This window comes from Lepisosteus oculatus, chromosome 4, assembly GCF_040954835.1.
Source record: "Lepisosteus oculatus isolate fLepOcu1 chromosome 4, fLepOcu1.hap2, whole genome shotgun sequence".
Taxonomy (NCBI): domain Eukaryota; kingdom Metazoa; phylum Chordata; class Actinopteri; order Semionotiformes; family Lepisosteidae; genus Lepisosteus; species Lepisosteus oculatus.
In genome coordinates, this window is record NC_090699.1 from 22,933,859 (window position 1) to 22,946,882 (window position 13,024).

At 37.3% G+C, this 13,024-nt stretch overlaps 1 protein-coding gene across 50 annotated transcripts in view; it reads right to left on the minus strand.

Moving 5' to 3' along the window:
- Positions 1 to 3,229: 3,229 nt before the first annotated feature.
- ank3b (ankyrin 3b) overlaps positions 3,230 to 13,024 on the minus strand; it is a 202,948-nt gene continuing 193,153 nt past the window's right edge. For 46 of the 50 annotated variants that reach the window (XM_015346603.2, XM_015346595.2, XM_015346609.2 and 43 more), the window contains 7 exons: positions 11,555 to 12,266; positions 10,576 to 10,948; positions 9,310 to 9,390; positions 6,740 to 6,823; positions 6,495 to 6,635; positions 5,730 to 5,814; positions 3,230 to 4,577 (listed from right to left, as the gene is read on the minus strand). In XM_015346603.2, the coding sequence (XP_015202089.2) occupies positions 5,749 to 5,814; positions 6,495 to 6,635; positions 6,740 to 6,823; positions 9,310 to 9,390; positions 10,576 to 10,948; positions 11,555 to 12,266 (1,457 nt within the window). In that variant the 3' untranslated portion in view covers positions 3,230 to 4,577; positions 5,730 to 5,748. The remainder of the gene's footprint in view (positions 4,578 to 5,729; positions 5,815 to 6,494; positions 6,636 to 6,739; positions 6,824 to 9,309; positions 9,391 to 10,575; positions 10,949 to 11,554; positions 12,267 to 13,024) is intronic. The other 4 variants (XM_015346616.2, XM_015346633.2, XM_015346621.2 and 1 more) reach the window with 2 other exon arrangements.

Sequence of the window (13,024 nt, forward strand, 5' to 3'; positions counted from 1 at the left end):
ACCCCCTCAGCAGCTAATGCACATTAAATATTGAAAATGAACAGGTCAGCGAACCTTTAGGGTACTGCACCGCCGGGGCCGCACCTGTTTGCAAAAATCTGCAACGAATTTGACATTGTTAAATAGAGCTACATTATTGCCTTGTTTACGAAAAAGAATAAAACGGCAAACATGAATTGTTGTTAGTTGTTTTTTTTTCGCCTCTCCTTTAACTAAGGAATTACAATTGATTATCTGCTCCACGGAGTGTCACGCCCTAAAGACTTGTATGAATGTTATAAAAACCACGTAATAGTGGTTTAGTGCCGACTGTAAATGTGGCCTGATTTCTGAATCATGAATCCGTAACTGTGCATGCACAAAGACAGGGAAAGGAGTAGCAGGTCTCCATATTGTATCTGCCTCTCATAGCTGATCAATTGCACAGAAATGTGAAAATACCCTTGACATAAACATAACAATGTAATAAGATATAAGTCATGAGATAAATGAAACAGGTAGTCTATCAAAAAATGTACTGTATGTATAAAATGTTAAAATAGTAATAGTTTTTTTTGGATTATGTTCCATCTTATTTCAGAGACAGAAGAGCAGAGATACCTACTCAGTACAGTGTTTTTTTCATACACTAATCTTTCACAATCATCGTAATCTTTCGGTTTTTTAAAAAAACTTTTTTTTCATAATGCGTTAACTTTTTTATTTTCTTATTATTCTCATCATCTCACCACATTTTTTATTTGATATTATTTGATTGTTGATGTAAAAATGCCTTTGCTGTGATCTGTTAGAATGACCTTATGATCTTGTCAGCAGCTACCAAATTGTACTGTTCGTTGTGTTTGTATGTTACACTCACATTCCCTGTTACTGTTACTTGTTCTCTGTGTCTGTTTTTACTCCCCAAAATGGTATGTTGTAACCTGATTTACAGAAGTAACCATTCTGACTACAGAAAAGAGGCAGTGATCATTTCATACTCCTCAGTACCGGTGGTGGCATTTCCGCTGTCCTTTTAACTCTTAAGTGACGTACAAAATAAAATAATTATGTATATATAACTGATTATCTCTTGGTTATTATTATTAATAATTCAAAGGACAGAGGGAATGATTCAAACGACAGCGTGAGAACCCGCTTTATTTTTAGGCAAGAACTGTCAATTTCTATTTCATACAGGGGAGTAAAGTTTTTAATGGCGTTTATCATTCGTCTTCTAAACCAGCCTTAAAACAAATGTATGCATTTCTCTTTATGTGCAGCTCAAAGTAGATTAAATGACTGGCGCAGTCGAGAATGGATTAAGCAGGAAAATATTGTTGCAATTATTTTGTTGTGAATCGATTTGTGGACGGGAGTTCGGATCCAAAGTACCGTGCATATGCATGTTGCGCTGTATTTCAACTTCAGTGATGCTACACAAGTGGGGATCAAATAACAATATTCTATCTTTTCGAATCATGTACTGTTGGCGACAGGGCGCTGTTCTCGACGCCTGATGCATCCTCTGTAAAATCTCACTTAGTATTCAGTAGATCACTTAGTATTCACTTAGTAGTATTTAGTTAAATTTAGCTTCCGACTAAATCACAGGTCCCTTGCTGTCTATTCACAACAACATATGTTACTTTTCAGCTGAAACAGCTCTTGGACATTTAGAACTATTACCGGTTTTGCCGTCTCACATGGAATTCGGTTCGATCAAGCACTAAAACAAATGAATACGGAGAACCCCGCATGTCAGTCATAAAACTGCGTAATATTCCCTTCGGCAATGATTTCATTCGAAAGGAAAGACCCGAGCCACACAGAGGCAATATGTGTTGCAATATGCATTTTTTCCCACAATCATTTTATCACTTACCATATTTGCAAGTCGTCTTCATCATTTTGTTTTTATAATCTATGTGTTCTGTGCCAACACACAAAATAGTTGAAAATAGTGTTGGTAGACCAGTAGGTGGTGCTTTTTCCTCTGGACCAGGAATTCCAAACCCATGCTTCAGCATGGTGAAAGGGGACACTGTACAATAGGAGATGCCATCCATCAGCTCTGACATTATAGCAAGGTGCTATCTCCTTGGTCATTAAAACTTTGGTCTTGCATTATCTAGGTAATTGCTGCATTTCAGTAGTGGATGAAGTGGGTCCTTTACTGTATGTAAATCACTTTGGGATGAAACGTACTGTATAAACACAAGGAATTATTACATATTTTAGAAATGTCCCCTGTAAGCCCAACATGCTCTGGAAAAACAAACATCTTTTATTCACTGATTAACTTTATTTGGTATTTTGTTTAAAAACTGTGATAGGATTTACATTTGACCAATAATGAATACAATGCGATTATGCTGTAATGTAGTGTGTATGACATACAAAAAGAGGAGTCAGGAAAATGAATGCTATGGATGAAATTCAACAGCTCAAAGTCAATAAATGTATAACAGCATTGCTATGCTACTTATACAATACATACAATGTTTAAGAAGATCTGTATTATGTGCCTTAAAAACAATCTTTTAGCATGGGTCCATATTCACGCAATGTAGAAATATATTTTTCTTGTGAAATCACACTTCCTTTCCTACAGGACTTTGTAATAGTATGTAGTTCCTAATTTTGCAGCTGAAAAATATTTGAAGTCCAAAAATCCCATTGTAAACGAAATATAAATCAACATACTGTGGGTTTCTCAAAGTTTTTAATAGAATACTGCACAGAAATTGCAGTCCTACACAGTTCAATGTTATAGAACTATGATTTTTTCCCCCAAAAAACATAATCAAAGTGTTTAAATGCAATGTTTCAAAACAATTATTACATTAATCCATTCTTTATGTGGTTTAATTCTAAATTTTTTTGTATCTGGTGAATTAACATTTATTTGGATACATTTGATTAAATCAGTTATGTCTCCAAGCTAAATAACCTCCATCCCCATGCTTCAAAGATATAAAAAGGCAAAATACAGTGACACTAACTGTTTCATGACATATTGTTGGTCTTTTGTTGACCTATGCAGTGATTTCAGTATAATGTATCCATGTTTTTATAAACATGTTGTTATATACAAATCACAAATTTTGTAAGAGGGCTATTTTTTCAAATTAAGAGAGCCTACTCTAATCTAATCTAATGTAATACAACAGTTCTCCAAAGTAATATGCTATTAAAAAATGCTAGATATGTTATATACAGATTCTCAACTCTAAAATGAACACACAGCTTCAGGGTTTAAACACAATTTATTTTATGCTTAAATAATCAACTAGATCATCCAGTGTTTGTTGTTTGTTTCATACATATGTTATTAGAGCTACTATCAATGAATGCTTTAGGTGATTTCATATGAATAGATTCAACAAAAGGAAATATTTCACCAAAACCCAAATAAAAACGCCCTTTTTTAAACCACAGCAGCCTTAGAAACCTATTAATACACTGCTAGAATGATTACAATTAATCGGCTTACAGAAAGACTTCTACATCTTATAGCCAATACACATGATACAGGTAAATTTTACAGCGTGCCAGTCTAGCATATACATTCGGATCATTTCTCTCTCATAGTGTTTCTAGCCTAAGCCTTCAGGAGCTGCCCTTTTAGTGTAGATTTGCAAGCAGTAACCCTTCTATAAGCAGGAAAAATGAAGTCCCTCCCTCCCCTGATTCACATGTTGATGTCTCCAGGATATTTTCTTTAAAAAAACTGGCAATAGTGACAAATGTAAGGGCTATGTGTGTACACAGATAAAAGTTGTTATATACTGTTTGCAAACTTAGAAAAATCGTAATTAAAATAAGGTGAATCGCATGCATCAAAATATTAGTACTCTGAAGAAATGTTTTCACAGAACTACAGATATTCCCATTTTGAGAATTATTTAAAGTCGCGGTAGATTTAAAGAAACTTTCTTCTGGTAAAATCAAGCTAGCATTTTTTTTTCATGTACAAACATTATACCTGCTGATAATTATACAAGAATTTGTGAAGTAACACTCAAACCTTCCTTTAAAATTGGAACCATTTCAACATCGCCATTCAATTCCAATGCACTTTAAAGTTCTTTTAAGTCAGTGCCTTCACAAGATGTAGGCTACTTATTTGAGAATTTATACAGTGTAATTTATATACAGCAAAATCACTGATAATCTTGTTAAAAAGAAATGAAACAGCATTTTACACCCTGACATTATGGGTCCAAGAAAAATATAAGGCGAGTGTAGAAGGTGATTCAAAAGTGTTCCTCTGTTTTCACCTGCCGGTCAGCTTTCGTGCCATCGTTAATCACAGTAATTGCTTGCTTTGCCATTGTTGTTTTTTTATTTTCAATGACTCGCCTCAACTTAAGAAGTCTTATTGACACCATGGCACATCTTGTTTTTAATTTAACACTCCAGGTCATTGAAATAAAGTGAGTTTTCATGCTCATGCTAAATCAAAAAGTCCTCTTGCGTAATACCATGCGTTAATGTGGAAGCTGCAGACACACTTTGAATTCTGCTGATTTTTGTAGATGGTCAGCTGTGATTTCCAGTCATCTCCTCACAGGACACTAAAAAAAGTTGCACACCTGAACAGACACAACAAAAACAGATTATTAAAATCAGAAAGCATTTTTCTTTATTGCCATAGCACAATCAATACATATTACAATCCCTGTATACAGCAGGCTGTGACCAACTTAACTGGCCAGGATTAGCTGGAAACTCCCATAAACAATTAAGTATTACATATAGATTACATATATTATATATACATATGAAGCACTCCTTATTCGTGCTGTTCCAGATTTATAGTACCTTTAATATTTGCTTTAATATTTCACTTCTAACACTAATTTTGCAATATGTGGTAAAATATTCTTTGCAATTAGTTATATTTCTCACTGCCACTGTTGTTCAAAACGTTTCTTGAGAGAGCAGAGCAAACTCACTTTGCTACACTACCCAGATTCATCATAAGAACTTAAGAAATGAGAAGAAGCACGTATAGCTTGTTAAATAGTTGGTAGCTAATTGATCCAAGGATCCAATGACACCCTTCTTGAAAGAAGCCATGGTACTGACTTCAACAACATGGCTGGGTAGCTTGTTCCATACTCCCACAACCCTTTGAGTAAAGGGTTCGTGGCTTTAAATCCGCCTTCTTTCTACTTTTCCGTTAATAAAATAACATCATAAACCATACTTATCATGTCCTTGTACCAGCAGCAGAATAATAACCTTCTCTTTAAGACCTGTTACACTCCTGCACACAAAGGGTGAGCAACATCATCCAAATTAGATGGTGTTTCGTTAATGTGTATCTGTTCAGTAGGCAGAATTCACCCCTGTGTCACCCCACAACCCTTTGCATGAATCATTTATTTTTCTAACGCTTCCCAAAAGGCTTTGATACCCCAGCCAATCAAACAGTGCATTCTGAGTAATCTAATTCCCCTACAATAGCTCTGACTAAGCAGGTCAGTAAAAGGATTAGCTGTACAATGAGAAAGAGTATCTAATCTTCTTCTGGTATGTTCTTCTTTAGCAGTGTCTGCATGTTATCTGTGGAAGCGTATTTCAGTTATACTCAAATACATCATGAAGCTGGGTTTAGTTATAATTCAGAGAACCACTAAAGAGAAGAGATGTTTGGCTAGATCGAAGCAAATATTTTAGATTCTATTTATATATATATATATTTTAATCTACTTTAATAGCCATGCTGAACCTTCACCTACCAGAAGAGCACCATGACTATTATGAGTGGATCTTTTTCTCTGTGTGTCTGACTTCTTTCTTTTTCATCTTGTGTCCTTCTCCGTGCTGTAATAGAGAGAACAAAATATTAGGGATTTTATTGAGTGGCCCCTCATGTGTGTTCACAGGACTGAAGAAGAGACACGACAGCCACCTGACGGATTCACACTTGTTGGGAAGAATTGGAAATGTATGCTGGAAAAAAAATGATATAAAGCCTCAAAACACAGTTAAACCACAGCAGACCATAGCCTGTTAGAAAACCACATTGAGAAATCATGTCATACCAACAAAACAAAGCATTCCATTATTTACCTGAAAAAAAATCTAATTTTGCAAACAGTATTTTTTAAACGTCACCCACTGCAGAAAATATATGCCATGTTATGTTTAGGATATATGTCGTTATAGTATGTTATGTTAGAATATTTTACACATTACAGTACAATTGCTATTAAAAATTAGCATGATTGATCACACAGGGTGCAAATTACAAATAAAACATCTAGCATTCTTAACTGAAATTCAGTTTTATAAATGTTATTGAGCATTTGTAATATAGAGTTTCAAAAGTGCCCATGGCAGCATATATTTTCTTGCATACTGTAAATTCAGAAATACCCACTAGCAGCCTAACCACAGCAAACTCAAGATGGCACAGACATTCCAATAGGAAAAACAACGGATCAAACAGAATCCAACAGTCTAGCAAGAGACACTGCAACCAGTTCCCAAACTCTGCCAACCTCCTTCACAGTTTGTCTTTCTGAATGCTTAAAGCACTCCTCCTCTAAGCTCAGCGGTTGTTTGGAGTTCTCATCCTTTTTCCCTTTTTCACGGTCTTTGTCCTCTGAAGCAACCACACGTCGGATAACTTTTCTGATAACCTGAGAGGGGGGAAACATTCACAAGAACATGTGCCACTGCTCTCACACAAAAAGGAAGTCAAATGGGAGTAGAGAATTTTAAGAGAACACTGATCAGACATTACTTTTCTTGTAATGATGTTACCATCCTCATCTGTGAACTGCTCCTCTGTGACTGATTCACCAGGAATGTTTTTCGCCTGCTCTCCCTAAAGAATGCATAACAAAACACGTGATGTATTCACCCATCATGCTCTAAATGTTTTAGACACTTTAAAACTGCAATCACACACACCATCAAATCCATTCCCTTTAGGATCACCACCTGTTGGTTGCGAGCTCTTGGTTTTATTTTGTCAAAAGAAAAGGCAGAAACAGATAACACTACATAAATGGCCTCCTGAGGCACAGGTTGAGCTCTCTGGTCATGGGTTTGAGCCTGGGGACAGGAATTCTCCAGGCTTGCTTGTATACAATTGGCTTAACACCACCATGGTTAGACTGAGATTTGTCAGGCAGGGCTGGTAAAAGCCTAATGGACAAGCGCTGGGAATTGTGGGTTTAAGCCCCAAGGGGGGTCACACATAATCACATGTTTTTAGAAGTATTCAATACCATCAAAGGCTTTGACAAAATCAACCCAGCAAATTTCTTCTGAATGAACTGTGAAACACGAACCAGAGTGCACAAATGGAAACTGCAGTATGTGGAACCTACAGTATGTGGAAGTGCATTTAAAACTAAGAACAGGATTGTGGGAGTATGGAACTAGCTACCTGGCCACGTAATTGAGGCTGATCGCCATATTAATTGCCATAGCTTCTTTCAAGAAACACCTAGGTGAGATCCTTGGATCAATTAACTACTAATTAACAAACATGCCGCCAGACAAAAATGGACTCCTCTCATTTGTAACTGTTCTTAAGATTTTATGGCTCTCAGCAACATCAGCAACACTTGTAGGCATGTGATGCTGTAGGAGAGGGATGGACTGCTTTTCCAGCAGGCTCTGAACCTCCAGTAAGGGGCTTTGTTTCCTGCAACATACTAAAGGACAAGTGCTTGAATTTGGGTAGATTGAAGAGTCTGCCTACACTTCTACATCCTCTGGATTGTAGCATAATGATGATTGCTGAAAATAATTCTAAATTAAAAATGCCCAAGATTTCCGATTTTCAGACAAATGGACAAATAAATATGAGGCATTTAAACATTTTCTACAAGTCCATTTCCCTTTCTGTTGATAATTTCCGATTGTATTCATGATTTAAAGTGAGCAAACTGCTAAAGCTTAGAATTTTCTGTCCATGTGACAATTAATGAAGATATGTTCTCCACCAGAAACATGGATCAACAATTGTCTGAATATGGCTGTTTGAAACATGTGACTCTGATTTTGTATTGAATTATATTGGTGTGATTTGCAGCAGAAAACTCTCAGTATCAGCTAAGAGGATGTGCAAAACTGAAGCAAGTAAACATACAGCCAAAATAGGCTTATAAGACTGAAAAAGTGAAATATCTGGCCCATTTTTTTGGTAAAAAAGAAAATTAAAAACTAGTTTTCGCACATCCTTAGAATATTTATGACAATGGAAAGCACCTGCTTCTGTTCTCTGTTTACACTGACATTTAAGATGACTGTACTTATATACTTTATTGTCTACCTGTTCTTTGTGTTCCTTGTTTTAGCAAATTGCTGCATTAGTTACAGAAGGGTGTTGTTTGTATGTTTACACCAATTGCCATAGTGTTGAGTAGCAACAGGGAGATCTGCCAAAAAATATTAGTCAGTAGAATACTGGCACCATGCTTGCTATGATCTGGAATTCTTGTGTTGAATTAAGTATTAAACTAAAATACACTAATCACATGGTTTCTGTACATAGCATCATCCATTAATGCTATGTACAGCATTAATACTTAGCAAAAGCTCTGTAGTATAGGTTACCACTGACTCAATAGTTAAAAAAAGTTAAATATAAAAATATGTTTTTGAGTTGTTACTGTACATGTAGTATACGTTTACAAAGTTTTGTTTTAACCCACAATGTTTTTGTTACCATGCTACATTGGAAGTTGGATTCAGGGCATGGCACACCATAAGATACCACTGCTGCTCCAGAGCAAGACAATTATTATATTAGTTATTCTGAGAGGCTTGTGTAGTATTGTTGTTAAATGGAAAGTACTCTTGCATGGCTATGTTTTTCTGACAAATCTGGAAGGGACTAGACTAGCATAGTGTTCAGAAACTGTATCCCATTCCTAAAATCCTAATTGAAATAAAGATTTGCCATGGAAACATAAAAGCTTTTTTTAAGACGATTCTTACTTTATATGGTGAGGAGGTGAGATGTCCTGAAACGTTTAGTTCATTAAAACACATTTCACTGTCTTTTTTTAATTCATGCTCTTCTTTGTGACAAAATATTCAGAAAAAGGTATGCCCCCCTCAAGCATTCCTGAGCTGCTCAGTAATAACAATGATAAAAGAATGGCTCAAAAAGCAAGAACAAACACCGCAAAGCTGAAGTTAACCGTATATCTCACAGGCAAGTTCTAAAAGATGCCTGAAGCAGAAACAGCCAAAACCACAGCAAAGAGAACTGCACATTGCTGAAACTGTCAGGACAAGACAGACAGTTCTGAGTTCACACAGAGGGGCATCAAACTAACACCAACCACCGGATACCTTTAAAATGACTCGCCGGCGAATTACTCGAGTGGTGACAGTCCGTTCTTCATCCGAGCTTGATTCACTATCTCTATGTTCCTGACAAATGGATTTCATTACTGTTATTCACACAATCTTTAACAGAAGAGAAATCATAACCAGGTGATGTACAGTCGATAGCATTGCATGTGCCAGTTGCTACAGCACATGTTGTGTAAGTTTACAAAGTTGGAACTCCTTGTTATGTAGGATTAAAATGGTGCTAGATGTGGCTGATATAAGTTCTTCTGGTTTTTTATGTGTTTAGTTTGCAAACCAAAAGAATTAGCAATTCTTGACTTGAAGCACACTAATTTCTTCACTATGGCTGTAAAGAAAACCTTGCCAATGTCAAGAAAATAGGAGGCTAATTCAACGCAGAATACAGCACACAAATAACAGAAGGAGGTATGGTTTGATAGCTTGAATATTCATATTTTGAGTGCTGGCCCTATTAAGATCCATATAATTCCACAAGCAGCCACACCACAGAATATTTATTGAAAATGCAGAAATACTGTTAAACCCACATAAAATATAACACACAGAAAATTTTCATTTTTGAAAACAAGCAAGCAGATAATATGCAATGCATGAATTAGTCAGATGAGGTGGATGAACAGTGATATGAAGATTAATATAAGAACTGACAAAGGCTTGAACTTTCATTCCTTACAGTAGTTTAGGAAATTAAAAGAATAAAACCTGGGAAGTTAACAAGTTGTCTTCTGCTTGTCAAGAGGACTTTTAGCTCAGTAGGAGAACTAACTCTCAATTCACACGTTAAACACAGAGCAAGCAAAAAAAAAAGTTAATTTGCTTTGTTTATTAAAAACTATTTTTCTGCAATGCTTCTGGATTCCCTGTGTAAAATAGACCTTTGTAAAATTAAAAATAAATTCAGTCACTATCAGGCATAAGAGATGTTCAGACTGTTCAGATGCAGAGACCAATTAATTGTGGGACTAAGGTTACACACTTGTATTTATCAGATTACTGTAAAAAATGTAAAAGATTAATTAGTGTCACAAATACCCAGGTCACAGGCTGTAAATAAACAATGCAGGAAATGTATTGTCATCATATTTAATGCTAAATTTATGTTATTTGTATTTTTTGCATTTGGTTTTACGTTAACATGTAGAACACATTACTATAAAATGCAGAAACACATTCCCTGTTCCTAGTTAAGTGGATCTAAAACATGTTGGAGCTGTGGTTTTACAAACACAGAAGAAGCATTACCTGCACTTTGTGCTCAGATGTGTAGGAGTCTTCTTCTTGAAAGCTTGGTCCAGCTCTGCCATCTTCTGGGGAGTCAGGGCTCATCCTCTTACTACTGATTGACCCAGCGATGCCAACCCCCTCCATGCTGGGCTTGTTGTCCGGGGGCAGGGAGGGGTCAGGCCCGGTGTGCTCTTCAGTGCGCAGAGGACCCTTCTGGGCCTTCTGCCGGCCTGGCTCTTTGAGGGCCTGGCCTTTCGCCCCGCTGGCAGGCTCCTGTGCCAGGGGCACTGTCCCTGTTGGAGATGGGAACTCCACATGCTCGCCATTCTGTTTGGGCTTCCCTGGTTGTTCCTTTGAGGATGAGGTAATGGAGTCGCTGGACTGCTCTTGGCTGTAGGACAACATTGAAAGCCACTTAAAAAAACAGTATCCCAGTGCTTGAAAGATAATCACTAATGCAAAGTACATGACATGTATGACTGTATGGTAGCCTGAACTTCGTGTACTTAATTAAAATGGACTTTCATCATATACATGCAAAGTAATGATATTACCAATCAAATCAATTGATAAACTATTTGTTACTGACAAATATGGAATGTTTGGTAATGCTTCAGGGTCAGGACCAAATTCCAATACTGTAGTCATTTCAGCTGAAAATTAACCACGTCATGGCAGAAGCTCACCTAAGATAAGGCAAAGTTGTTTGTTTTCAGTAAAATGTATTAAACTCAATAAACCTTTTATTCCCATGTGTATTAAGAGAAGGTTTTCATTGTATATAAAATGCTCAGACTCATCTAATTTCCAATGGATAATCACCGCTGATCAGTAGTGCTGTTCATAAGAATGTAAAGTGATTATGCATTAGCAGAATGACCCACACTTTAAATAAGCAGTTTCTTCTACTTAAATGATATTCTTCTACTTAAAAAAAATAATTTAATTTACCAAGAATTGAAACAAAGAGAATCAGATAGAAGATAAATATTTATACCTGTTTTCCTGTCGATTTAGCAAGTCAGAGCTTAAACTACGACCTGGTGTAGGCGGCTCCACGTTAACACTTGAAGTCTCACTGTGCCAACCTGGAATTGGAGACATGTCTGTTTCTGCCTGTTGTACTTGTTTCAGATTAGCCTGCACACTCTCCTCTGGCATCTCCTTGCCCTCCGACCAAATATCTTCCAGCTGTTCTTGCATCATTTCCTCTTCCTCCTCAGAACCAGACTGACTGCCCTCCTCCTCTGCAGTGACCCCGTGATATGGAACTGAAGCACGCGCCCCTGGCTGCCAGCTTCCTTCTGGGCGATCATCCTCTTGCTGCAATCTTTCCAAAAACACACCTTGCTCTTTCACAACGCCTTTGTCTTCCTGTGCAGGTGGTGTGACTGACTCGGGGCTAGTGTCTGTTTCCTCTTCCTGTTCACAAGCCTGAGTCTCGTCTCTGCTTTCGCCGGGCACTGTCCATCTCTCCAGTCTGTGGTCATCCAAGGAGGTGTCCTCTGCTGTGACTTTTGGTGGCTTGGTGGCAGCTGAAGAGCTTTGCAGTTGCTGAGACAATGACAGATTGCTGGGTCTACAGGGGTTTCTAAAGGGAGAGTCTACACTAGGCACATCGCTAAAAAAATCATCATTCCGGAGTGGGGTGGGTGGTTCATAGCGCAACTCAGTGGGAGTCTGCAGTTCCATTTGGATGTTGTTGTAACCTGGGTAAAATAACACAATTGGACTGATATGGTGCAACACATTACAGGAACCACACATGAGATGCATGAATCAAATCATAAGCGGACAATGTCAGATGGAGTTATCATGTATATATGAAGTGTCAGGTGATGCTCAAATTTGGGATTTAAAAAGTAAACACTATGAAAAGCATCACAATAATAAGATATACAGCATTTCTCTGGGAATTTGCAGTCTGAGGAAATGTGTATTTTGTGGCTCATGGACTCATGCAGATGGCTGGCCCTTTTAAGAACACACGTGCTATTTTTAATCTTGTTTAAATATTAGTAGTCTTTAAAGGGTACGGCTATTGGATGCATAATGCATCAGCACTATTGAAATTATTATTTGTATGCATTGTAGGAGTTTATATTTAACTGTATAGGAAAAGCAGAGCCGAGCAGATAACTAACCGAGCACATTAATAATAATGTGCTTGAAAGAATCATAATGTGAACGTTTTTGATTTTTCAGCATGTTGACCACAAAGGCAATGGGAGCTGAAGGACAGGAAAGATGAGGAAAAGAAAGGACTAGATGTAGGCTTCAGGAACAGAAGGCTGGAACAAAGGCAGCAACCGAGGGTAAGAGGAAGGAGATCTGGGGGACGAGGGGGTGCTAGGAGAACAAGGAACTGTCAGGCAAACTGAAGAGACGAAACAAAGGAAGAAGGAGAGAGAAACAAAAACACAGGCGACATGAGCAAAGATGAGTCTGGATGCGTATGAAAAGGCAG